The following is a 23,564-nucleotide window of genomic DNA, read 5'->3' on the forward strand; positions in this document are numbered from 1 at the left end:
GCTGTGAGGTCGCCTGGTTTATTGATATGAGATACGAGGCCATGAGAAACCATGGTTTTATTTACAGGCAGTCAAGCATTGCAAGTTGACATTGCAGGATTTGGACACGCTGAATATATTTGAATATGGCTTTTTCATTCTGATAAGCAAAGGCCCATAAATCTGATTGCGTAATTTGTGCACGTAATTTAATGTACACTTTGAAAACCAAAAAAGACTTTTGAGGATCTTGACAACATTGTAAACATTCTTGTTTCATCACCATTTAAAATACAAGTGAATTCAAGGATTCAAAGTGTTCATCGGGAGGTCATCGTATTCAGGGGAACCAGCTTTGGCTTCTGCAGCCTATTTGTATCCAGGTGAGATGTACATAAGGTAGGGGTCATGGTAAGAGACGGTGTCAGTCTTTATTACCTTAATAATGTAATAATAAAATGACATAACAAGAATAACTATATAAGTTAATGAGAAAGAAAAGACAAGTGAAGGGATAGATGTCCCAGAACGTCTACACAATGTGAGACAGCGGACACCATGTACCATCATTCAATGTCAGGTGTGTTCAAAATTTTAAAAAAGTGGTAGCTCAGAATTATTTGTAACACCTAACCAAAACACACACACACACACACACACACACACACACGAGTACACACAAAACCCAACGCCACGTGTCCCAGGTTTCCATTCTCCAGCCACAGCCTTGAATTGAGCTGCTACAATGTCCTTCAGGTCAGGCTGTTCGGATCATTTTGCCTCGACCGACACCTGCATCGCCAGAACGAACAGATTGTGAGACAGTTGCTATGGAAACAAGCAACCAGCTGATGCCGCAGTGTTGCCATGGCTCAGACATAATCTCACTGATTAGTCTGGCGGTCCTGATGTGACCACGCTCTGTCTGCCAATGGGAAGCGAGAGGAGGAGGAGCTTTGGGTTCTCCAAAACTAAAGAACCAATGGATGTCGCAACGGCTCGGTTTCACTCGCAGCATTTTAACCCCATAAGTCCCTGGTGATTTTAATTCCTTGTAAGGCGGGGGTCTCCAACTCAATTTGTCTTGGCAGCATATCAGGAAGGGGCACCGGAATCATCAAGGCAGGCAACAAATTGAAATATTTCCTGAAAAACTCTGATTCTGACAGGCAAAAAAAAATTAAGCCGAGAATCCGAACCCGGATTGATCCGAGCATGTGCTGAAACTCTGACTTTTGACAATATTTTTAAGATAAATGTGCTTTTCTTACAATTTTATTGAGCACGGCGGCTTAAATTGCAACTAAACAAAAGCCAAAAATCAATACAAATCCAGCTGACAACAGAGTGACAGTGTGTGAAGGGTAAGATAGACATGCATGGAGACTGGAATTGGGTCAACAGCTGGAGACCCCTCAACAAGTTTCATTATTTTGGACGCGTTACCATTTTAATGGCTGACTGACTGTTTCGATTGCACATCTGAACCCTCCTCGCTGGGCAGCGTGAAGAGTTGGCTGACATAATTTGTGAACTGGTTACAGGAAAATCCTACTTTCAGCTGGTTCATAGTTTAGCGGGAGTCGACAGGAAGAGTTGTATGCTGTGGAAAGATCAGGACAGGTCAATGATGCTATAGGAGGAGTTGATACAATCCAAAGAAGCTTATCCATGGAGATCAACTACATTTTGTTTGAATTTTTTTTTAATTAAACTTAGCCCACAACTATTTTATTTCCCTTTGCCTCCCAGATTCATTTGTTTAAAATAGTTCTGGCCAACACATTGATTTATATCAAGTGTAATACAACTGAGCAATATTGTGAATTTTCAAATTGAAAAATGTAATAATTTTACTGTCAGTATTGATAGATTGCTCATTATCTGTGAAAAATCAGGTTCTTATTTTGAAGAGATTATTTTGTCCCTTTGCTGATTATTCTTTCCCCTCAGTGGATTAATTTGAGTTGTATCATCAATTACAAATAAGCCAAACTGAACGATTAATCAATCACCTCAAAAATAAATCATCAAAACATGACCTCGAAATTCCCTAAAAGGCAATAACTAATTACCAGAAAATCTATTTCAATAACTCTTTAAAAAAAGGGGGGGGATATAAACCTAGGAAAATATTAGCAGTGATAAATGATGAGAAAAAACTTTTCAAGAATAAAAAAATCCCCTGGAAAGGGGGGCTATGGATTAAGCAAGAAATCCCTAGAAAACAAACAAAACATTCTGTGAAAAACAACAAACAATGCCTGGATTGAAAGTTCAATAATGCCATGTCAGGTTTTTCTCATGACCAATTAAATAGATACGGATCTAAACATTTTCTATGCAGCATAGCCCTGTATAAATGCACATCTATAAAATGTCTGCATGTTCTCTATTCTTGTCAATCTCATTTTACAACAGCAGTCCTGTTGTTTCCGCAAATGAGCTCCGCTGAACCCGCTGAGTTTCATGCACAAAAAAACGGGTTCGGCTCCACCTGCTGAAGAAAGAAGAACCTTGAGCGGGAAGCTTCCCATCCATCTTTTTTTTTTCTCAGTTTGGGTTTCATAGACATGTCATCCCGCAATAAAAGGTTTTTACAGCATTATAAACTGGTAATCTGTGGCTGTGGGGCAGTTGCCTGCTGAAACACCAATTAATCACTGGGCCCAAACACACACTGTTCTCATAAAGGCCTGGACAGCAGAGGCGTCACTTATTGATCCTGCTCAATTTTATTTCAAACCAGGGCGTTATGGAATTATATATCACTGGACACCCAGTTTTCCTTATTAGGCCTGACAACTCACATGTTAGAGATTCCGCACAAATAAATTTAGTGTTCCTTGTGAATTACATATTGTCAATGTACAATATATTTTCTGGGAGCTCAAGACCAATTTTCCATTTGCCGAATTTATTGTAATAGCATGGTAGTATCCACATTATCCCTGTTTGTAGTTCGTTTCCTGCTGATTTCCGGGAGATTTTCTTGCAAAATTGAATTTAATTGCTTCACTTTTGAAGTTAAGTTTAGTCTATTGTTAGATGAGTTCTTACAATTTAGAGGCAATAACTTTCTTGCCAATTTCCAGGTAAATTACTATAGATTTGCTCAGTTTCAACTGATGAATAGACTTAAATCATATTAGAACACCAGGCATTCATATATGGGACATTTGCCACGTACGGGAACATCTGCACAAGATTGTTTCTTTATTTTGTGACAGGTACATATATCTGCAAAACATAAAAGTTGTGCGATGACTGTGTTCTTATGAAATGTGTACATTTCAACCATTTTGCCGCTGATGCAATGATGGACCACAAAAATGGTGCGTCAAGCATTGAATGTCTTCTGGATATGATCTTGAAAATAAGACTTTGCAGAATAAATATGACAACATTCAGATATACAGATTAGAAAAAATGTGGTAGTTCAAATTTTCAGTAACACCAATAGCCAAAGCTATCTATCTGTTGTCATTGATCTTTTTTTTTTAATCAAAATAACGCCTTGATGTAATACAGGAGATAAAATTCACGGGAATGACCTGAGGATTTGGAGGTAGTTTATTTAATAAGAAAGTAGATTTAGAGTTTTGACCAAGCGAAAGCTTTGTTATTGTTATTATTATGGGTGCAGTGCCGGCCTCCGTCCACACGGGGGCGCTATTGGCGCATCTCCTTTGACTGAAAAACGGAAAGAGATGTTGTTTATCTGGAGGCTTCATCCTGTCAGTCAGAGCGCTTTGCCGTTTTCAGTTTGTCGCATTGCTCCACCGTTATACTCCGTTTATAGCAGTCTTGTTCAGGTTTTCGGGTTTTTGCAAGCCGGTCTGAAAACGTCGTGGACTACTTTTCTTGGAGTTTTCCATCCGGAAGCGCCCGGGCTTCATTCTGGCGGGTTCCGGACTTTAGCTTCAACCGTTAGCCGCTCGCTCGGTGAACGACGATGGTCGCTGCGTTTGTGTCTTGGCATTTCAACAGTTGACGCAGACTGGAGGCCTTGTGTTTGTTATGGCGAGCGGGGACACAAAGATCAGCTTGGGAAACCACGAAACTCAGTCCGAGTCGAAGGAACACGACTACGCTCACGCCAGCCAGAACAGCTCCGCCGCGCCGCCGCCTCCCTGCACCGGAACAACGGCGTCACATGGCACCAGACCGGCGCAGGCCACCGGCTCTCTGTCGGTAGAACTCCCCGATCCAAGCGTAGGCGCGGAGGTGGATTGCCCCGGTGTCAACGAGGAGGAGACGGATAGACACGATGCGACGTCTCCGTCGGCGCTCCGTACGCAGGGGGACTTCCGCCCCGCACCCCGCGGCCGCCGTGCTTTCAAGCGGCCGGAGGATAAGGACTGCTGCTGCTGCAAGACTCCGTTCGAGCGACACGGCCGCAGCTTCAACCGCAGGGCGGTGTACACCTTCACCACACCGGAGACCGTACACTGGGCTTTCCCGGGATCCGTGACGCACAACAAGTCCTTCCTGTGCGAGACGTGCGCGCAGGTCATCAGGACCAAGTGTAAGCGCAAGAACACCGGGAAGAGATCCCTGTGGCTCAAACCCCCGGCACCGAAACAGGTGCGATCCTCAGAAGCACCATTTCTTTCCTGGAAGACAACTATTGATGAGTCCCCAAAACCCCCTTCCCTTTGTTTCTGCTGCTCCCTTCAGGGGTCACCACAGCAGATCAACCCCCTCCATCTAACCCTATTCCCTGTATCCTCTTCTCTCACACCAACTACCTTCATGGCCTCTTTCACCCCCCATCCATAAATCTTCCAACCTCAGCTCCCCCTCTACCAATGTATTCACTCCCCTCATCTGTTCATGTTCAAACCGTCTCAGTTTGAGCTCTGCGTTTCTCTTCAAAACATCCTTCTGATGGACTCATTCCTGATCCTATCCAAATGAATGTCAGCATATTAACCCCTGCTTCCTCTAGTTCTACATCCTGCCTTTTCCTCAAGGCCACTGTTTTTAATTCCTCTTCCTTCAGCTGCAGGGAATCTTCAAATCTTTGCACTTAAGACCTTAAAACAGACCTTGACTTTGACACTTGATAGTTTTATTTGTATTTCTTATTCCCCCCCCCCTTTTTTTTACTGTTTATACAATTTCCTACTATTATTTATTATTGTTATGTTTTACTTGAAACTCTGGCACAACAAATTCCTTTGGGATAAATAAAGTTATTCTTATTCTCATTCTTAAACCGTGCAGGTCCAACCCCCCAAATCCCCATCCCTTAAAGTGGCCCCTTTGAAGGCCCCCGGGACCATCTAAGAGTCACAATTTATTCTCTCTGTATCATTCCTGCTCCACGTACTCTGACTGAATCTCACTGCCACTCATTAGTTTCCTGAAATGTCTATCAAATGAGTGTCTCCTCTTTATAGTTCCTCTTTTAGTTGGGTTCTTCATTCACACTGCATTTAGAAGCAGTTTCACATCCAATGAAATTGACAGTGGCGCTGACTTTGCATTCAGATATACATTTTCTAAGTAGAGTGTCTCAACTTTATCTTACTCTCTGGATCATTTCTTTTTACTGTTCCCAAAAATCTCACTAGCTTTTCTTCCATTTTTTGCAGATTTTCGTAGGCCATTCCTAGATGAGTTTATTAAATCCTTTTGTGATAGATTTTAGGACGTGATTTTCTATTTTTGAGTCAACTTATTGTACTGTATACTCACACTAATCTCCCACGATGTTGCAAAGACACCAGTGAATTTTCTTTTGGGACATTACTTGATTAATTGACTAAATTGTTCTGCAGAAATAATCAAAAGACATCCTGAAAGATCTTTTTTGTCTTGTTACCTAAACTTTTTCTGTGTGTAATTTGCGTTTATATCTAACTACAAACACTTGTGATCGTAAAAAAGGGGAAAGGACAACATTAGATCTTTTTGTGTGTTCACCACCTCAGTGTCAGATTCTGCTCCATTGCAATTCCGTATTGTTTTATAAGAATTTTTGCCATTTACGTTTGCCGAAACTAGGCAAGCATCTCTATAAATGAGGACAATAACAAAAAGACAAGCTGAATAAAGTGACTGCTGTAATGATGGCATGTATTCCTCATAGGAGGATGTTGATAAAAGAGGAAGGATTGTAGCTAAAACACTGTTTTTATGTTGCTCTGTTGACTGCAGTCAGACTCGAGAGACAAGAACAAGAAGGGCGGCAGGATGGGGAAGAAAAGCAAGGCGGCGCTGCTGGTGAGCAAGTCGTGCTACAAAGCTGCCTTTAAGATGCTGTGGTCGGCTAAAGGTGCCAGGAAGCCCATGATGGAGTTTTTGAGCAAACAGCTGAAGGAGGAGGTGAGGAGGAGAGATGAACTGTGGTGCTTAAGGGTCTAGATGTAACTTTGTTTACCTGAAGGGGTGAAACCTAATGGTTTTTGGGGGGAAAGTTGTCTTGGATTTTGAATAAGCTTTTTCTTTTCTAAATATGTGCTGGTAGATGGATGTGGAAGGGAAAAAGGGTCTTAGTACAGTGAGACTTGATCAGCATTTTGGATGATGCCTCTGTAGAAATTAAGCCAGGAAGCAAACTGAAAAAGTAATACAACACAATTTAGAAGTTTGTTTTTCTGATGCATTGCAGCTTAATTATCTGCTGAGGTATTTTTCAATCAACACTGAATTTATAAGCCTTTCACAACCCCCAAAAGAGAAGAATGATGTCAGTGATCTGATGTCTAAAATGTATAAATATGAAAAAAAATGTATCCTTCATTTGCCTATACTTTTCTTTACATTTTAATGTTGTGGGTTGTTGATTTTAATGATATATACTTGATTTGATTTTAGATTGAAGATATATTGGGGCCAAATTTTAAATAATTTCTTGACCATTATATGATGATTTTTACTTTACTTTACTTTACTACTACTTAGCTAATTCTATCAATTTTACAAAAGCATATTTCATTAAAATAATATCTGGGTGCAGACAGAACAAATCCATATCTCAATTAAATTCAATTAATTAAAAAAAATCAAAAGATAGGACAAAATCAAGCAAACAGTGATATATATCAATACACTGATCAGAATAGAAACGGCTTTGTGTTTTGGAGCAGCCCAGGAACACAAGAGGAAAGCTAAGATACTTAATTTTAGATAGATATTTATACGCAAGCCAGTTCAGGACAGTTCACGCTGGATCCTGGCCAAGTGCTGTTACGGCAGCCGAGACCAGCAGCGTAAACTGTGTGTGTGTGTGTGTGTGTGTGTGACCGGGTTGTCTGTTGCTGTGGAGCAGATGAAGGTGTTGTCGCGGCAGGCAGACAGTCCCTTCCATCAGAAAGTGTCGAGCAAGAAGCCGCTGACGTCCTTCCCGTGGGGGGGTTGCCTGAGCTGGGCGCAGGACCACGCCCCCCTCGTAACCACCTGCCTCCGCTCGCTCTTCCCCACTGTCAAAGCCCTCGTCAAAAGCAGCCAGTAAGTCCGAGTCTTGGCTCCAGTGTGATAATTGAAAACGATTGCGTTTGTCTGGAAAGCGGTCTTGCGATGCAACGACTCCGAGCAAGGCAAACCCCTTCATCCTTGAGTGAGCAAGCGAGTGAACGACTGAGCGAGCGATGCAAGGCGATGTGTTGCAAATCTTTGCTCTGATGGTGTGTTTGCAGCCAGCTGACAGAGGAACAGGCTCAGATGCTGCTGGAGCGCCGCACCATGCTGACGTTGTCCGTCCCACTCTTCACCAGGAACATCTGGAAGAACAACTTCATGCAGGCTGCTCTTGGAGCAGCACTCCGCCTTCAAGGCTGCTCCAGCTCTGCACTCGACACCCTCAATACCCTCGGACTGTGTCAGAACAAAGACACAGTCCGGCTACGGCTGCACAGGCTCCAAAGTTGCGAGGACGCTGTGAGTCCATCTTTTTGTAAATAATTCCAGTCTATACTATAGGGCAAAAAAGTATTTAGTCAGCCACCAATTGTGGAAGTTCTCCCACTTAAAAAGATGAGAGAGGACTGTAATTTTCATCAAGGTACACTTCAACTATGAAAGACCGAATGGGAGGGAAAGAATGGAGGAAATCACATTGTAGGATTTTTAATGAATTATTGTATTAAAACAGCTTGGTCTGAAGAAGTTAACTGTGGGAGCAATGAGTAGAAAATGGAAGAGACACAAGACCACTGATAATCTCCCTCGATCTGAGGCTCCACGCAAGATCTAACCCCGTGGGGTCAAAATGATCACAAGAACAGTGAGCAAAAATCCCAGAACCAAGTGAACGAACTGCAGAGAGCTGGGATCAAAGTGACTTAAGGCGACCATCAGTAACACACTACGCCACCAGGGACTCAAATCCTGCAGTGCCCAACGCGTCCCCCTGCTTAAGCCAGTACATGTCCAGGCCCGTCTGAAGTTTGCTAGAGAGCATCTAGATGATCCAGAAGAGGACCGGAAGAATGTCCTGTGGTCAGATGAAACCAAAATAGAACTTTTTGGTGAAAACTCAACTTGTTGTGTTTGGAGGAGAAGGAACGCTGAGTTGCATCCAAATAACACCATACCTACTGTGAAGCATGAGGGTGGGAACATCATGCTTTGGGGGGTGTTTTCCTGCTAAGGGACCAGGACGACTGATCCGTGTAAAGGAAAGAATGAATGAGACCATGTAGCGTGAGATTTGAGTGAAAACCTCCCTCCATCAGCAGGGGCAGTGAGGATGAATCGTGGCTGGGTCTTTCCGCATGACAATGATACCAAACACACCGTCTGGGCAACGAAGGAGGGGCTTCATGTGGAGCATTTCAAGGTCCTGGAGTGGCCTAGCCGGTCTCCAGATCTTAGCCCCATAGAAAATCTTGGGAGGGAGTTGAAAATCCATGTTGCACAGCAACAGCCCCAAAACATCACTGCACTAGAGGAGATCTGCATGGAGGAATGGGACAAAATACCAGCAACAGTGTGTGAAAACCTTTTGAAGACTTACAGAAAACATTCGACCTCTGTCATCGCTAGCAAAGGGTATATAACAAAGTATTGAGATGAACTTTTGTTCTTGACCAAATACTTATTTTCCATTTACAAATAAATTCCTTAAAATCAGACGTGATCAGATGTGATTTTCTTGGTTTTGTATTTACACATTCTGTCTCATAGTTGAAGTTTACCTATGATGAAAATTACAGGCCTCTCTCTCAGTTTGTTTTTTTTTTGTTGGAGAACTTACACAATTGGTGGCTGACTAAATACTTTTTTGCCCCACTGTAATTCAGGTAATAAGAGTATAAAGTGATGCAATGTTAAAACTTCAGTATTACACTTCAGTAAATATTTTACAAAACCTTAAGAAAACGTTGTGTGAAAACCAAGTGCAAAAGTGTTGTGTGAAGTCATAACAACAGGCAGGCCTGATTTAAGGATAATTTTGGCAATTTAACCTCTGGTCAAAAAAATGTCAATAGAGTCCAGGATTATTAGTGTGATTTAAATGATAAACATAAATCTTTGGCTCGATGAATGAACAATAGCTACAATAAGTTATCAATGCCAGTCCCTCCAAATAATGTCTGCTCACATGGTCAAGTTGTTAGGCACTTTTTGGAAGCAGCAGAGCATCAGAAAAACGAGGCCCTTCCTAGATTTGTTAAATAAATAAAATAGGTCATAAAAACTATGTTTTTATAATAAAAACTGTAATAAAACTAATAAACTAATAAAATAAAAACTAAAATGAAAACTATGTTTTTGTCTACAGCAGATGATTGTTGAAGTAAACCAAACCCAGTGCAACATTTCGGAGAGAAATAGCCTTCAATTCTGTTTCCCCATCACTTTCTAAAATTGTAGATCAAAATAAGATCCCTTTTTTCACTCAAATGGAAATTGATGTCAAAAAATCATTTTTCCCAGAGAGATGCCTCTTGTATATTGTTTTATTATCTTTCTGGAGAAGCCTGTTTCACCCCCCCCTTCAACTTGTTCGTTGAATAAAAGTAACTTTCGGTTATAATCTGCCAGGGGTATGAATAATTTCCAGCTTGACTGTTTGTGCATGTGTACTTTTGCATGGTTTGATAATATGTAATATTTGGATATCAGTAATTGATATTCAGTTTATATGTGGAAAAAAAAAATATATATATGTGTGTGTGTGTGTGTGTGTGTGTATATATTCATGTATAACTGCATTTGTGAGTATATCCTCTTTTCATATAGTGTCTATATATATATATTCATGTATAACTGCATTTGTGAGTATATCTTCTTTTCATATAGTGTCTATAGGGTGTGTTTGTCTGTTTATAGTTGTTAAAATTATATTTTTGTATCTAGAATCCTTGCACAAATTACACTGAAATCCAGGAGTTGCACTGACTATCTAACTTGTAATGACCGATGATATCTGGTATAAGTGGACCTTTTTTTTGTGGATTACAAGATTTTTGCTATAACCAGACTGTCACTGAAATTTGTCAAACTGTGTTCATTATTCTAAGTTTTATGATGAGTAATGACAGTTTAGGCCATGCGGGGACGCCAGATCACCTGACATTCTCCTTTGTCATTCCCCAGTCCACAGAGAACGGACAGCAAGGGATAAAGATAAAACCAGAGCACAGTAAAGGTGAAGACATGATGGACATGGAGGGAGATGACGAGGAAGAAGACGATGAAGATGAGGAGGAGGAGGAGGTGGCGGAGAACGATGACGAGGACGATGAGGATGTAGAAGAGGACGAGGAGGAAGAAACGCAAGAGGAGGACGACGAGGAGGAGGATCGAGTCGCAGAGGAGAAAGCGGAGCTGGAGAAGAAGAGGAGGAGGAAGGCGGCAAAAAAGCAGCGGAAGGAAGAGAAGAAGAGGGAGCGAGGGAAACGCAAGGCTAAGGAGCAGGAGGAAGAGTTGGAGGAGGACGATGAAGGGCCAGAGGAGAAGAAGCGGCGGGTGGTGGTGGTGAGGCTCGACCTGTTGAAAGGACACTCGGAAGTCGGCCGATCTGACCTGTCAGCTCCTTGAGACTGAGAGCAGCTGTTCCAACCTGGACGCCTCTGAGGTTGTAAAAGGCATTCTGGTAACTGGAGGAGGTGAAACACCTCCCAGCGAAACTGTTAGAGCTTTACTTCTATTTTCAACATTTTATTTTTTATGAAAAGAAAAAAAGAAAAAATTGCAATCCTGAAATAAACCTAAAAAAAAATGTTCAATGAAAAACAATAAAAAAAAAATATCCACCTGATTACATGATTCATTTGTATCATTGGTATTCTTGAATGTTTCTTCTGCTTCTCCTTGAAAATAACCATATTATGACCTCATTATAAACCAAATTAAATTAGTAATAAGAAATTGGCGATGTTGAGTTCACAACAATATTGAGTTCTGTATCCTTTTCTGAGACAGTTTAAGAAACCTTTTTTTATCTAAATGATAAAAATAACCATAAAATTAGAATATAATTCAAATCCAAAGCAAGAGATTACTTGATATTGATTCTTTCTCAAAGTAGAACTTTGTATAAAGATGTTTTCCTGACCATCCCCCCCGAATTAAAAAATTTGTTGCTATAAAGTATAGAGTATATAGACATAGATGTTTAAGAACCAGCTATTTAAGCTGGACACGATGTTCCATATTAAGTTCCACTGTGATCCCTTTGGTGTTTACCAGATTTTCCGTGTTTTGCTGAAAGGACCAGCTATATTTTCTCGAGAGTGAAACCTTGTAATTTGACACTAATTTGTTATGTTGAAATAGATGTTTTGTTTTTCAAAAGTTGGAGCTCAAGAGTGGTGAAGATGATTTGTGTCAGGAAGGGCATCTGATGTAAGATCTTTTGCCAATCAATAAAGGGAACATAGAATTGATTTCTATTCTGCAGTGGTCAGGTAAACATAAACAAAACAAAGCAAACAAAAACCGTCACTGACACTGTTCATCAACAGGGTGCCAGCATCAGAGCTACTGTTGGTGGAAGACAAGGAAGACTTAGAAAGGCCAAGACATGTCAGGAAACTGCAAGAGATGAGGAAATGCAGCAACCTGACATTCAGAGGAATTTTCAATGTTGGCAGAGTAACAGCAAAAGGTTTGGAGTGAATTAGAAGCTGTTTTGAACGATTAATCATTTTAAGGAAGACATTCTAGAAGAGGTGTATCTGCCATTTATTTTTACTTTTCAAGTAACTATCTTGTGTCTAGCAACAAGCAACCTTCAAGAAACAGGTAAAAACATTTCTCTTTCAGGACTTTTTACTGCGCTGATGCCCCAGATCAGGTTGGCAGCAAGTTAGGCTATGCAGTGTGTGTGTGTGTGTGTGTGTGTGTGTGTGTGTGTCCCTGTCCAAAAAAAAAAAAAAAAAAACCTCACTAACCCAAGCTTACTGATCTGTATATTTCCTGTGCATCGTGTATTTGCAAGTGTATTTGCAGTCCCTATGTCCTCTATTGTAAGTCGCTTTGGATAAAAGCATCTGCCAAATGCAATGTAATGTAATGTAATGTTTGTAACAATGCTTTAAAAAGGCAGCTTTAGCTGTTAAAAGTGGGCATTTTGATGAACCTTTAGAAAAAAAAACCCTCAACATTCAGGTGTGAAAGGAGCTGCATGAAGGACTGAAAGTTTTTTATTTCTGTAACAGTCATTTACAGCAACAAAAACATCCACTGAGCAGCAGCCGCTACAATAAATATTCCAACATCCTGCCGTCTTTCTTCCCTTCTGCTTCAACCCAGTCAGTGCAAGGTTATACACTTAAAATCTAAAAATTTTCATGTGGGAGCTTCGAGACAACAAAACTCCTGAGTGAGCAAACATGATGTTTTAATCAACTTGATCCATTAAGTCAGCACATTACATGCTTCTGTACAATGTGACATTTTATTTCAGCCTGATTGTCAGACCGGTGCTTTAATTTGGCAAAAATCAAAATGTTAATCAAATAATTTAAGATCAAATGACAAATATGGAATTTCAATCTGAGTGTTAAAAGGTTTAAAATCACTAAAAATTACAACTGGTAGCTCAGATCTACAGAGAGCCAGATGACACGTTTACAGTTTATATCTGCTCACACAGCAGTTTTGTTCAGCATCAGCACAGAAATTCCTACAGGACTTTTATTTTGATGGGGAAGTAGAGGAAGCTGTTGGCCCAGGGTGTCTGCAGCTTTGTGTGTAGACACACAGTTGTGTGGTTCATCTACCAACCTCTGCTGGAAACATAAGATGGTGGAGTATTTTCTTAAAGGAGGTGTTTGGCTCTTATTTATTTACAACAAGTTCAGATATATACTTTTAAATCGGATGACGTTTCAGCTGTCTGAGATCGAGGAGGGTTTTTCCGGTGCGTCTCAGACGTTCAGAGTCTTCTTGATGGAGAAGATGATGTCTTTAATCTGTGGCAAGCTGTGGTCCTCCAAGATCTTAGCGTACGGCATAGGGATGTCAACACCGGTCACCCGGGTGACTGGAGCATCCAGGTAGTTAAAGGCGGGGCCTGAAGAAAACGAACAGAGGGTTAAAAGGCGTTATTTAAAAGATTTAATCTGATTAAATGATCTGATTTTATCATAGAGTCCAAATGAGCATTAGTCATTGTAGCCTGGCAACCAGGCAAATTTGCAGATCCAGAATTTCTACAGGTATTTTGGAAAAAACTGGATACGGCTGCGGAGGTAGATTAATGGACCAGGGGATTTTTCCCAATTATGAATCCATGGGTTGAATGATTTGCTCTGGACTGACAATGCGGTCTCATCAATTTTTTGGAAGAGCTCAACCAACTCCGGTGACATATGGATATACATTGTTGATTCTGCAAGCTGACTGACCCTTAATATACATATCAAAATCATATACTTTTATGGTTAAACATGTAACTTTTCCATGTCTCTAAATGATCTAAATTGCTCCTAATAAAGAGCAAGACACTATGTGATTACACCTGTTCAGCCTCCAAAATCCTCTGAAATAAGTGATGCTTTCACAACCTCTTCACCAATGTTTGTGTGTTGATTAAAAATGATGGTCTCACTCAGGTCTTACCTTCCATGATCTTGGCGCAAATCTCAGCCCCAACCCCAAACTGAGGCCAGCCCCCCTCCACCGTCACCAGGTGGTTGGTCTTCATGACACTGCTCACAATGGTCTCCTCATCCATCGGACGGATGGTGCGCAGGTTGACCACCTGACACAAACACACACACACAAAACCTCAACGTGGGAGAACCACATGCGTCAACCAATGACGCAGCAGCGGACGAGTTCCTTCCTTTACCTCACATTCTATTCCCTCCTTGGCGAGGACAGCAGCCGCATCCAGGCAGTGACCTACATACCGTGAGTGTGTAACCACGGTGACATGTGTACCTGAATCAAAAAGGAAGGAGGTTGAGAGACTGAAAAAAAAATATGAACTGCTCCGAAGACGAAACCTTCACACGGAACCACCGTCTTTATCCGTAGGATATCATGTAGAAAATTATCTAGGAACCAGCTCTTAGAGCTGATGACGGAGGGACATATTGTCGCACCTGCTCTCTCGATCTTGGCCTTTCCGATGGGAAGGACAAAGTCTTTGGACTGTGACTCCTCTGACATCTCGAACGGAACGCCATACATCAGCTCGTTCTCCAGGAATACCACTGCAACACAGATGGGTGCACAAACTTCGGTGAGGAAAAGGGACACTAACGCTGCCGACGTTTCTGTCTTTGACAAGAACATTAAATACTATTCACTCACTGAGAGGTCAACAACAAATACAGTTGAGTCACAAGCATCCTGCGCAAGTCGACAAAAAACTATTGTAGTATTGCGAGGCGATGTCAGTATTTTCTCGTATGATATAGGATTTTATAAACCAATGACTGTTAAAATCAGTCCTTTCAAATGAAAAGGACCATTTTTTTTCTTTTTACAAAGAGCTTTATTTCTCAATCTAAAGTATTTCATAAATTTGTCTGAGGAGGTATTTAGTCATCCAGGTAACGGTCTATTCTTGTCAAAATCTTATCATAGCAACTGGAGTAGATTTTCTTCCACTGAAAACATTTCCCCTGTCATACAAGAGGCTTCTTCAGTTCAGAGAAGAACTTTAGAAATGAAGAAGCCTCTTCAAGAGGGAAAAAAATAAATAAATAAAAAATCTAGTCCAGTTGCCACAATGAGATTTTGACAAGTATTTAAGAAATTGGAAATCTGGTCTCTTTGGGAATAGCCATTGGACTTGGTGGTATGTATTTCAACAAATGGTAAAATTTCTTACAGTCCTACCGTCTGTCTATGAACTTTGACCGGGAGCAACCTGGCATCTCACCTGGGTTGTCGTCTCTGATGGCTGCTTTCAGGAGACCTTTGGCATCTTCTGAGTTCCAGGGACTCACCACCTTCAGACCTGGACAGTGAGCGTACCTGCAGACACACAGCCACAAAACAGCACTGCCCTCTCACTCTGATTTCTTCATCTGACAACATTTTTCTGTTTCTATTACTTATAATCACTTGACAAAAAAAAAAAAAAAAAAAAACCTCTAGGAAGAACTCCTCAAATTTGTGCAAGAATATTGTAATACCATGATTTCCAGTTTGGTCTAAATTTTTAAGATTTTAAGGATATTGGAAAAGGATCAGACAGGGAGACTCGTGTATTTGCAAGTGTATTTGCTGTCCCTATGTCCTCTGTTGTAAGTCGCTTTGGATAAAAGCGTCTGCCAAATGCAATGTAATGTAATGTAATGTAATGACTCTAAACTGCTCATTAAAATAATACTTTGATTGAAGTTCCATTTTTCATAAGAAAAAAAATGCTAACTTCTGATATAACAATGCAAGAATCTTTGTTTAAACTAAATCACTCTTATACCCTTCTTTTGATTATTTTTTATCATCATTAACAATATAAGTGCTGTGTAACATGTGCAAACTATATGGATAATAAATATTTACTATGCGAAATAGTTGTGTAATATGCATATAAGAATTCTTGCTTTATTGATAATTGCACAGATCATGAGACGAAATGTGCTGTTACAAATGGTGTAAATCTTTTTATCTGAATCCTAAACTTTGGAATATGACATAAGACATTACAGTAACATATTGTACAAATTAATAATTTCGGGGAGTCAATATATGTCAAAGAATTGATTGTACTCATTAAGCCCTCTGAGAGGGTAGTTTTCCGAACAGGTCCAATGCCATTGTTTTAATTAAAAAGATTTCTGAAATCCAATGCAAATCTATAATCTTCTCCTTTTTTGAGGAACTTAGAATACAATGTCGCAAATTTTCGGCACACCTTTCATTGCAGCTCAATATGGCTCTACCTGGCTATTTTCAACAATACAGATTTAATTGGTTTAAAAACTAAAATTTCCAAAACAACTGGGCTGATATCTAAATTATTTTTAGGTTAACGCTCAAGAAAGTCTAGTTACTGCAAGGAAAGTCTTGCAAGTTGTAATGAAACACACATTTCGAAAGCAAAATATTGTCAATTCAAGTATAAGTGAATGCACCATGCAGCGAAGCACTGTGAGTGCTGTGCGGCGACACCAGCCGAGGCTCCGTTGGGTCCCCTGAAGACAATGGGCACCGACTGCAGCCCGGCTGACATGTAGTAAGTCTTAGCTGCCGAGTTGATGACCTGGTCGATGGCTTGCATGGAGAAATTGAACGTCATGAATTCACAGATGGGTCTCAAACCAGCCTGGTGAAGGAGGCAGGGGAATGTCAGTGACTACTACTGGAGAAGATACTACAATGTCACGAAAAAGACATTACACAAAAGGGTTGCCACTTTTCGATCTGAGCCATTTTAAGAAAGGAAATTTTCCTGATTTTATCATACAACTAAAGCCAGGTATGCATGGCTGATGTGGACGATGGGATGCTCACCATGGCGGCTCCCACTGCGATACCAGTAAAGCCCATCTGCAGCAGAAAAAGATTAGATTAGCAACGTGACAGAACTCTCAATAAGCTGGTTTGGTTCCAAAGACAGTTATAAAAACATGCATCAAACATTATTATTAGAATTCACCTCTGAGATAGGAGTGTCGATGATGCGTTTGTCACCATATTTTTTCCAGAGTCCTCTGCTCACCTGCATGCACACACACGGTCACACACAAACACACTGCACATTAGTTTTGGGTTGGATGTGGCGACACCACATGACTTAATTCCCAGCAAGTAGAGGGTCCTAGCTGGGCAAGAGATCCATAGATTTGTAATAACTCGAAAGCTAAAGCCTTAAATATCCATTCCAGAAACTGGGAATGGTTGTTTTCATTTTCATTTTTAGTTTTTCTGTTTCTTATCCACCACTGACCTTGTAGGCACCGTCATACTGGGCCACCTCCTCCCCGAGCAAGAAGACCTTCTCATCCCTCTCCAATTCCTCATCCATCGCCTGGTTCAACGCATCACGGACCGTCACCTAACAACGGCAGCAACACTGTTACAACCACTAGAAATGCTAATGCCTCCAAAAGGTTATTATCTTTCACACATCAAACAACCTTTTTTATGTCAGTCTGAATAATGCTCAGAGTCCATTTTGTACAACCGAACCAATCTTTTTTAACTCTACAAGACAACAGTATATATAATTCACTGAGATATTGCTTAGCTCCAATTTGAATACATGAGGATTGTAATTGACAATGATGTATCTTGTTAGTTTATTTTCATCTTGTCATCTTTGCCTGTAAAGACTGTTGAAGAAATGGGATCCAATTGCATGTTGGCAATAAGTCAAAGTAAACTGTAAAAGCAGTTTTCCGTAGGAACCATTGGTTGATTTCAAATTTCTGGTTAATACTAGGAATACATTTAGCAAAGAAAAAAAAATCAGGACAGATAAAAATCAAGAAAAAACTAAAATAATTACAAATAAATTATGTTAATGTTTCACATGATTATTTATTTTAGAGCTCGGCTTGTTGATGACATCTGATTACTTATATTCAAATGTATATCATTTTTGATATCTCAGCAGACACAGTTATATTTAAATATCAATGAGGACAACAATCATGTATGTCCATACCAGATTTTCCCTGATAGAATTGTTGTTCCTTCTGTGTTAGGATTGCTCATTCTACAATTTTGTTGCAAAAACAAAGAAGCAATTGTTGACTGAACACAAGTCAACAGCAGCCACCAAGTCAACCACTCTTTCAGGTAATTCTATTAATAACGGCCCGCACTTCTATACATTGTTTACGTTATGCATTTGAAAATCAACAAGTGCAGAACTAAAGCTTAATATGGAGCAAACATTATGTTAAAGATGAATTCAGGTGACAAAATGACACAACTTAGAACACCATCGTCTACGGTTTGACATGACCAATCAGTGGAGTCGTGCAAGCTTTGGCATTAAGCATTTACAAGTCAAAAAATAACACAGTTAATGGTGTCACTGCAAACAACTTCTGCTTTATACCAGGAAGATAATACTCATGAAATTAAGGCAACAGCTGGAGAACCAATTTAGTTGGAGCTATGTTAGCTCTCCAGATGCTAACACTGACCTGCACAGCGGCCGGAGCACTCCTATGAAAAGCCCGCCGCTGCAGGACCGAAACGGCATCCTGTGGAACACCAGAAGAAAGCAAAAACTTAATTGGTGATTTAAAGTAGCAAAATGTGTATCCTAGTTGGCTGTTGGTAAGTCTTGTACCTTTCCAGAGCGGATAAAGCACCTCAGGGACGTCGCCATCTTCGACCTGTCCTCTGTCCGATAGAAGGGGGTTCCGGTATGACGTTAGAAACAGAAACCAATCAAAGCTCTGGTTTAAGCATAACGTGATAAGCGTCATAACAGAGCGCAAATCCAATTGGCCCGTAGATGGGAGAGGCGGGACAAAAACGACAGACGGGGGAGGAGGAATCCAAGGACACCGTGCGTGCTCCTTGGGCTGAACCACGGGGGCGGCCCTCTCATCCCCATTAATTTAATTTCATTCACTTATTTTTTTATTTTATTTTTATTTTTTAAACGTAATTCTAAATTTCAAAATTATGGAGATCCTGTAAAATTAAAAAAATCAGAACTGCAATACAAAAGATTTTTTTATACATAGCATTAAGTGGGAAAAGATGACATGCAGTGTTATCTTCATTTGCGATGTCAGAAAGGATTTTGTGGCTTCTGGTATTTACCTTTTTTTTAGGGAAACCGGTCCAATTGTCTCTTTGAGTGTTGTCAGTTTCTGAGCTGTGTTCCAACCTGAATAACCTTTTTTTTTTTCTGATCCTTCAAAACTAGTGTCAGTCTTCAAGGGAATGGAATACAAACTTGGTACTGGTACCAATGGAAAGCAAATACATTAACATGAAGAAAAAAAAAGAGAAAAATCATGGTCATTAGGGTTGTTCCCTTCTGTCCCTCCATGTTAATCTGGTTTTCACTCATTTTTGTATTTAATATTATATATAAATGCTCAACGGAACATCAGCTGGACGAACGGATTTACAAATGTCACTGGCAACACCTCAGCAATACCAGACTTAATAAAATGTTTATTTGGTTGATACAAGTATCGTTCAATCACAGCAGACTCACTGTTTAATTTTCATGATTTATCATGAGGAGACGGCTTCATTTAATGTAAAAGAGGAAAAATTATCTATAAGGTGATATTTTGGACTAAATTTTGAAAACCTGTGCATCTACTGTGGATTTTCAAACTAAGTTATAAAACCAAGCACAAAAAGAAACCTGTCTTCAACCCCTCTTGGGTAAAGTGCTGCAGAGAAAACATTCAGATACAATTCAATGAGCAATAACACTGAACTGGATTGCACGAGAAAACAAAAAGAAAACCATTTCATTTGAACACACTGAAGTGAAAAAAAAAAAAAAACACACTTGATTGCCAAAACCTGGATTGCAGTTATTAGACACAAAGTAAAATCAGCAGCTAGGGTCACTGCGATAGTACACAGTATGTCATATAGAAGTACATAAAGATGACTATTTTTTGCAGAGCTAGGGGAAACCAGATTAAGGACAGAGTTTTCAGAGTCACCTGAAATGTATTTTCCATAAAAATATCAACGGAAAATGTAATTTGTGTGTTGAAATAAATCAAACCTATAGAGCATGACCTCTTATAACCTGATCACATAGCCATGTCTTTATAAAGTGATCATAATGCATAAAAGAAAAACAAACAATATATCCTCACCAATGATGACATACAGGGTACTCAACGTTCATCCCCACAGAGCTTCTGACATGAACAAAACAAGAAAAATAACAAAACAATTCCATAAGCAAAGGACATATGGCACAATAATATGAGCTTGGTGACAAACAATATTAAAGAATTAAAACACAAACTGACAGAAATCATGACCGTACGTATTCAAACTGTTGGCAGAGCTGAACAGGTTAGAAACTCAACAATATCTTCTATTTGTATATTTATTACTACGGATTTTGTCCCCATTTTTCTTTCCTCCGGTGGTCAAAAAAATCTCAGTAAAGTTGCCTAGGGTTGAAACCTGACAGCCTGATTCTGTCATGGAACAAATGTGGTTTAGACTGCAAACGAAAAGTCTGAATGTGAAAAGAGATGCCTTCACTTTGTTTCAGTTAACATAAAATTCAGAAATCACAGCACTGTCAAATGTAGGTTCTTGTTTTTGTTAACAATTTTATCATTATCTCCATCCCACTTCTTGTCCATGGCCAGGTGAATTACACTTGTTCGATCAAAAAAGGTTTTGTTTTGGTTTTTTTCCCTTGTATTAACCTTTTATTAACTTGAGTCATAATACAAATAATAATCATCAGTCACAATACTTTGTACTTGGACTTGTTGACAGAACCAGACCATTATTTTAAATCTAATCAACTATTCTTTAACAGTTATTTAAAGTTGCAGGATTTGTTTTGAGTTTTTTTGCATATAAACTAACACAAAAATTAGTACCTGTTGAGGACTATGGGACTTAATTTGACTCAGACTCCAAGAAATATCTACGGAGGAGCAAAAAAAAAGAAAATTTTGGTCACAGGTGGTTTAAGTTATGCAGTAAAGCAAGACACCCCCCCCCCCATCATGTCCTAATACTTTCGTAAAAAAATTCTAAGGTCTCCTGATCCAAAATATTGTGAAAAATTTAAAAGCAAATGGTTTTAGGAGGTTTAGAAAAATAGTTCCTGCAAGCCATTCGGCTATGACCATAAAGGATAAAACTGCAAGTAAGAAATCTCTGGAAGTGGATTTTGATTGGAATAACTTAAATTACCTGCTACTTGTGAGGAAATTAAAATTTAATCTGACGAGTAATTAATGGTACATAATCTGCAATGTGTTCCTGTTCAGAATCTACAACTTGAATAACTGTTTAGGGAAAAAATCCTGGTGATGATTTTATTGTTCCTCCGGCCACAGAAAATCCTCTTTCAAAATGAATACAATCAAAGCTGAGACAACATTTGCAGTGGATCTGGGAAAGTGCAGACATCTGAACAGCTGCTCTGATCTCAATAGCGTCGAGATAGATGTTATTTACAGGGAAGAGCAACTGCAGCTTAAAAGAAAAATGAACTTAATTGAACTTCACCCCACATACTATGAATGACCATTTTAATAAATGTAGAAAAATATAGCTACTACCATTAATCTCTTGCATGATGATTATGATTAGTCGGAGGCATCTGTGTGAAATGTCCATATATCTTAATGGTTATTCTGCACTTTCTGATAGAGGTTTATAATTTATAGATGAGATGGACAAACAAAGAGGAGCATCTCTCAGAACAACCCAACCCAGTAATTAACCTGGTGGCCCATTGAAGTACCAATAGAGTGGCAGAAAAAGATGATAAGCATTCGGACTTAACCTGTATTAAAATAATATGATTTTTTTTTCAGGTTTGAGTTAGAGCATGCAAACAAAAATGTTTCATACTCTACTGGATAATGTGTTCCTCCAATCCACAACTAATTTTCTCCATAAATAATACTTTTGGGATGTTCAAAGCAATTGTCATATTACCTGGTCCAGTCATTCTCAGAGCTGTACACTGCAAAGAATAAATCATTGAATAAATCATTTTTTTATGTGCTCTTAGTTAAGACAGAAACCACAGAGTGAGAACCAGGTTATTGTTTGAAAGAACAGTGGGTTGGATCCAGAGATTTAATATGATGACAATAGAGCATATAATGGGCATATAATAACCTCAAACAGAGAGCTGCATTTGATTAGAATGGGGAATTTATGAATCTTTGTTGCAAGCGAATCCTCTTCCGGGCCCTGATTGGACAAACCACATCTGTTACATTTAATGGGTTGAGCCCGATTCTTTTTTTCTATCCTCACACTTTTTTATTTGATATCTCTTAGTGGTTACTTGGTAACATTGGAGGAGAGCCAAGTTAAGATGATCGCTCATGTTGGAGAAGGAGACTTGCACTTTTCTTCAGGCTCTCAACAAAGGCGGACGCCTCTCTCTCTCTCCCTCCCTGCCCCAATCTGCCCTGCTTGCTACTCTTTGTACACACACCCTCAACTCAATGCCTTCTTGGCTCCCACCCCCTCTCCTTCCCCTCGTTGCAGAGCACCATAGAGGCCAGTGCGAGTGCCTCTGTTGGCCAGCATGCATGGCCTCCAGCATCTCTGCCGCAAAACCTAGCCACCCCCACCCCAACACCTTCCCCCTCCCATGCGTGCAGGTCTTGAGTACTGTTGTAGTGACTTCTTATGTTGCTTATGTGCTGAAGTGTTTTTTCCTAATCCCACACTGTATTCCTCTGCAGGAGTTTGGGAGTGCTTTTCCTCCCCTCTTCTTCCCTCTTGTTTCCTTGTTCTCATTTCTTTAGCTTGAAAATGTATCCACTGTGGGATTAAAGGTATATTCAATTCAATAAAAACAGTTCAGACATCCTATTTTTCTAGCTTATCCGCTCTAAGGACTACAGTCCTAGAACCAGTTTTGTTATGAGCTTCTTTGCTTGTGCTCTTTAGTGATTTTGTAGAATGCAGGTTGGCAGGATTAAGGAACCAAAACTGCATTGTTAGGTGAAAAATCTCTGGATTGATTTAGGAAATAATGAGCGAAAATCTAATTTCATGAATGATAATTGACAAAACAGCACAGCTTGTAACAACGGATGGATGATGTAAGAAAAGTCTTGGAAAAAAGACCTGACGGCTTAGGCCAAGACATCAACATCCAGGGATCTTAGTACTAAGACAACCAGGAATATGATAACAGAAAACAACAGCCCAGTTGATTACGCCCTTGTGACTGAGGGACAAGATCTGCTCTGTACGTAATGTTAAAAATGACTTGGCTTGCAGGGATCAAAATTAAAATGGGTTGGAGATGAAGAAGAACTTTTCCATCATGATTAACTCAGCCATCTACTGTATGTCTTCCTGAAGAAGGAGAGAAGCTGGGGGCTTCTGTCACCATCTCAGCCACAGAATCCTTCACATTGGTCCTTTAACTCCCACCTGTAGCCTGATTCACTGATTAAATAACAACAGTTGTGACCACACTGCAATTGCAGGTGGAAAAGCGGTGTCGTCAACAGGCATCGATACCGCAAGTCATTTCTGCTTATGTTTTCCTGTTT

At 39.9% G+C, this 23,564-nt stretch overlaps 2 protein-coding genes across 3 annotated transcripts; one reads left to right on the forward strand and one right to left on the reverse strand.

Annotated features, from left to right (window-relative positions):
- Positions 1-3,712: 3,712 nt before the first annotated feature.
- On the forward strand, positions 3,713-11,194 carry LOC147232914 (uncharacterized). Of its 2 annotated transcripts, none has more exons than XM_086150073.1 (5): positions 3,713-4,566; positions 6,145-6,312; positions 7,259-7,437; positions 7,626-7,866; positions 10,531-11,194. In XM_086150073.1, the coding sequence occupies exons 1-5, from the start codon at positions 4,000-4,002 to the stop codon at positions 10,972-10,974; spliced, it is 1,599 nt and encodes a 532-aa protein (XP_086006199.1). In that variant the 5' UTR covers positions 3,713-3,999; the 3' UTR covers positions 10,975-11,194. The 2 variants fall into 2 exon arrangements, with proteins under 2 accessions (XP_086006199.1, XP_086006200.1); XM_086150074.1 differs by having other exon boundaries at positions 6,145-6,210.
- A 1,355-nt stretch (positions 11,195-12,549) lies between these two features.
- Positions 12,550-18,738, reverse strand: pdhb (pyruvate dehydrogenase E1 subunit beta). Its single transcript, XM_086150065.1, has 11 exons — positions 18,647-18,738; positions 18,498-18,557; positions 17,291-17,398; positions 17,000-17,062; positions 16,855-16,890; positions 16,476-16,666; positions 15,275-15,369; positions 14,490-14,600; positions 14,234-14,325; positions 14,002-14,143; positions 12,550-13,453 (listed from the first exon to the last, which is right to left on the reverse strand). The coding sequence occupies exons 1-11, from the start codon at positions 18,683-18,685 to the stop codon at positions 13,308-13,310; spliced, it is 1,083 nt and encodes a 360-aa protein (XP_086006191.1). The 5' UTR covers positions 18,686-18,738; the 3' UTR covers positions 12,550-13,307.
- Positions 18,739-23,564: the final 4,826 nt, after the last annotated feature.

Source organism: Fistularia commersonii, chromosome 7 (genome assembly GCF_037954325.1).
Source record: "Fistularia commersonii isolate RoL2024-O1a breed Wild chromosome 7, RoL_Fcom_v1.0, whole genome shotgun sequence".
NCBI classification, from domain to species: Eukaryota; Metazoa; Chordata; class Actinopteri; order Syngnathiformes; family Fistulariidae; genus Fistularia; species Fistularia commersonii.

What these genes read in the sequence shown, in the direction of transcription:
- pdhb (XM_086150065.1), bottom strand. Translation starts at nt 18,685, where the DNA reads ATGGCGACGTCCCTGAGGTGCTTTATCCGCTCTGGAAAG. An exon ending in TCACAGTGCTTCGCTGCATG is followed by an intron (nt 15,370 to 16,475) that starts GTGCATTCACTT and finishes GTGTGTCTGCAG; the next exon opens with GTACGCTCACTGTCCAGGTC. An exon ending in TTGCGCCAAGATCATGGAAG is followed by an intron (nt 13,454 to 14,001) that starts GTAAGACCTGAG and finishes CGTTTTCTTCAG; the next exon opens with GCCCCGCCTTTAACTACCTG.
- LOC147232914 (XM_086150073.1), top strand. Translation starts at nt 4,000, where the DNA reads ATGGCGAGCGGGGACACAAAGATCAGCTTGGGAAACCACGAAACTCAG. An exon ending in GCCCTCGTCAAAAGCAGCCA is followed by an intron (nt 7,438 to 7,625) that starts GTAAGTCCGAGT and finishes GTGTGTTTGCAG; the next exon opens with CCAGCTGACAGAGGAACAGG. An exon ending in TCCAAAGTTGCGAGGACGCT is followed by an intron (nt 7,867 to 10,530) that starts GTGAGTCCATCT and finishes GTCATTCCCCAG; the next exon opens with TCCACAGAGAACGGACAGCA.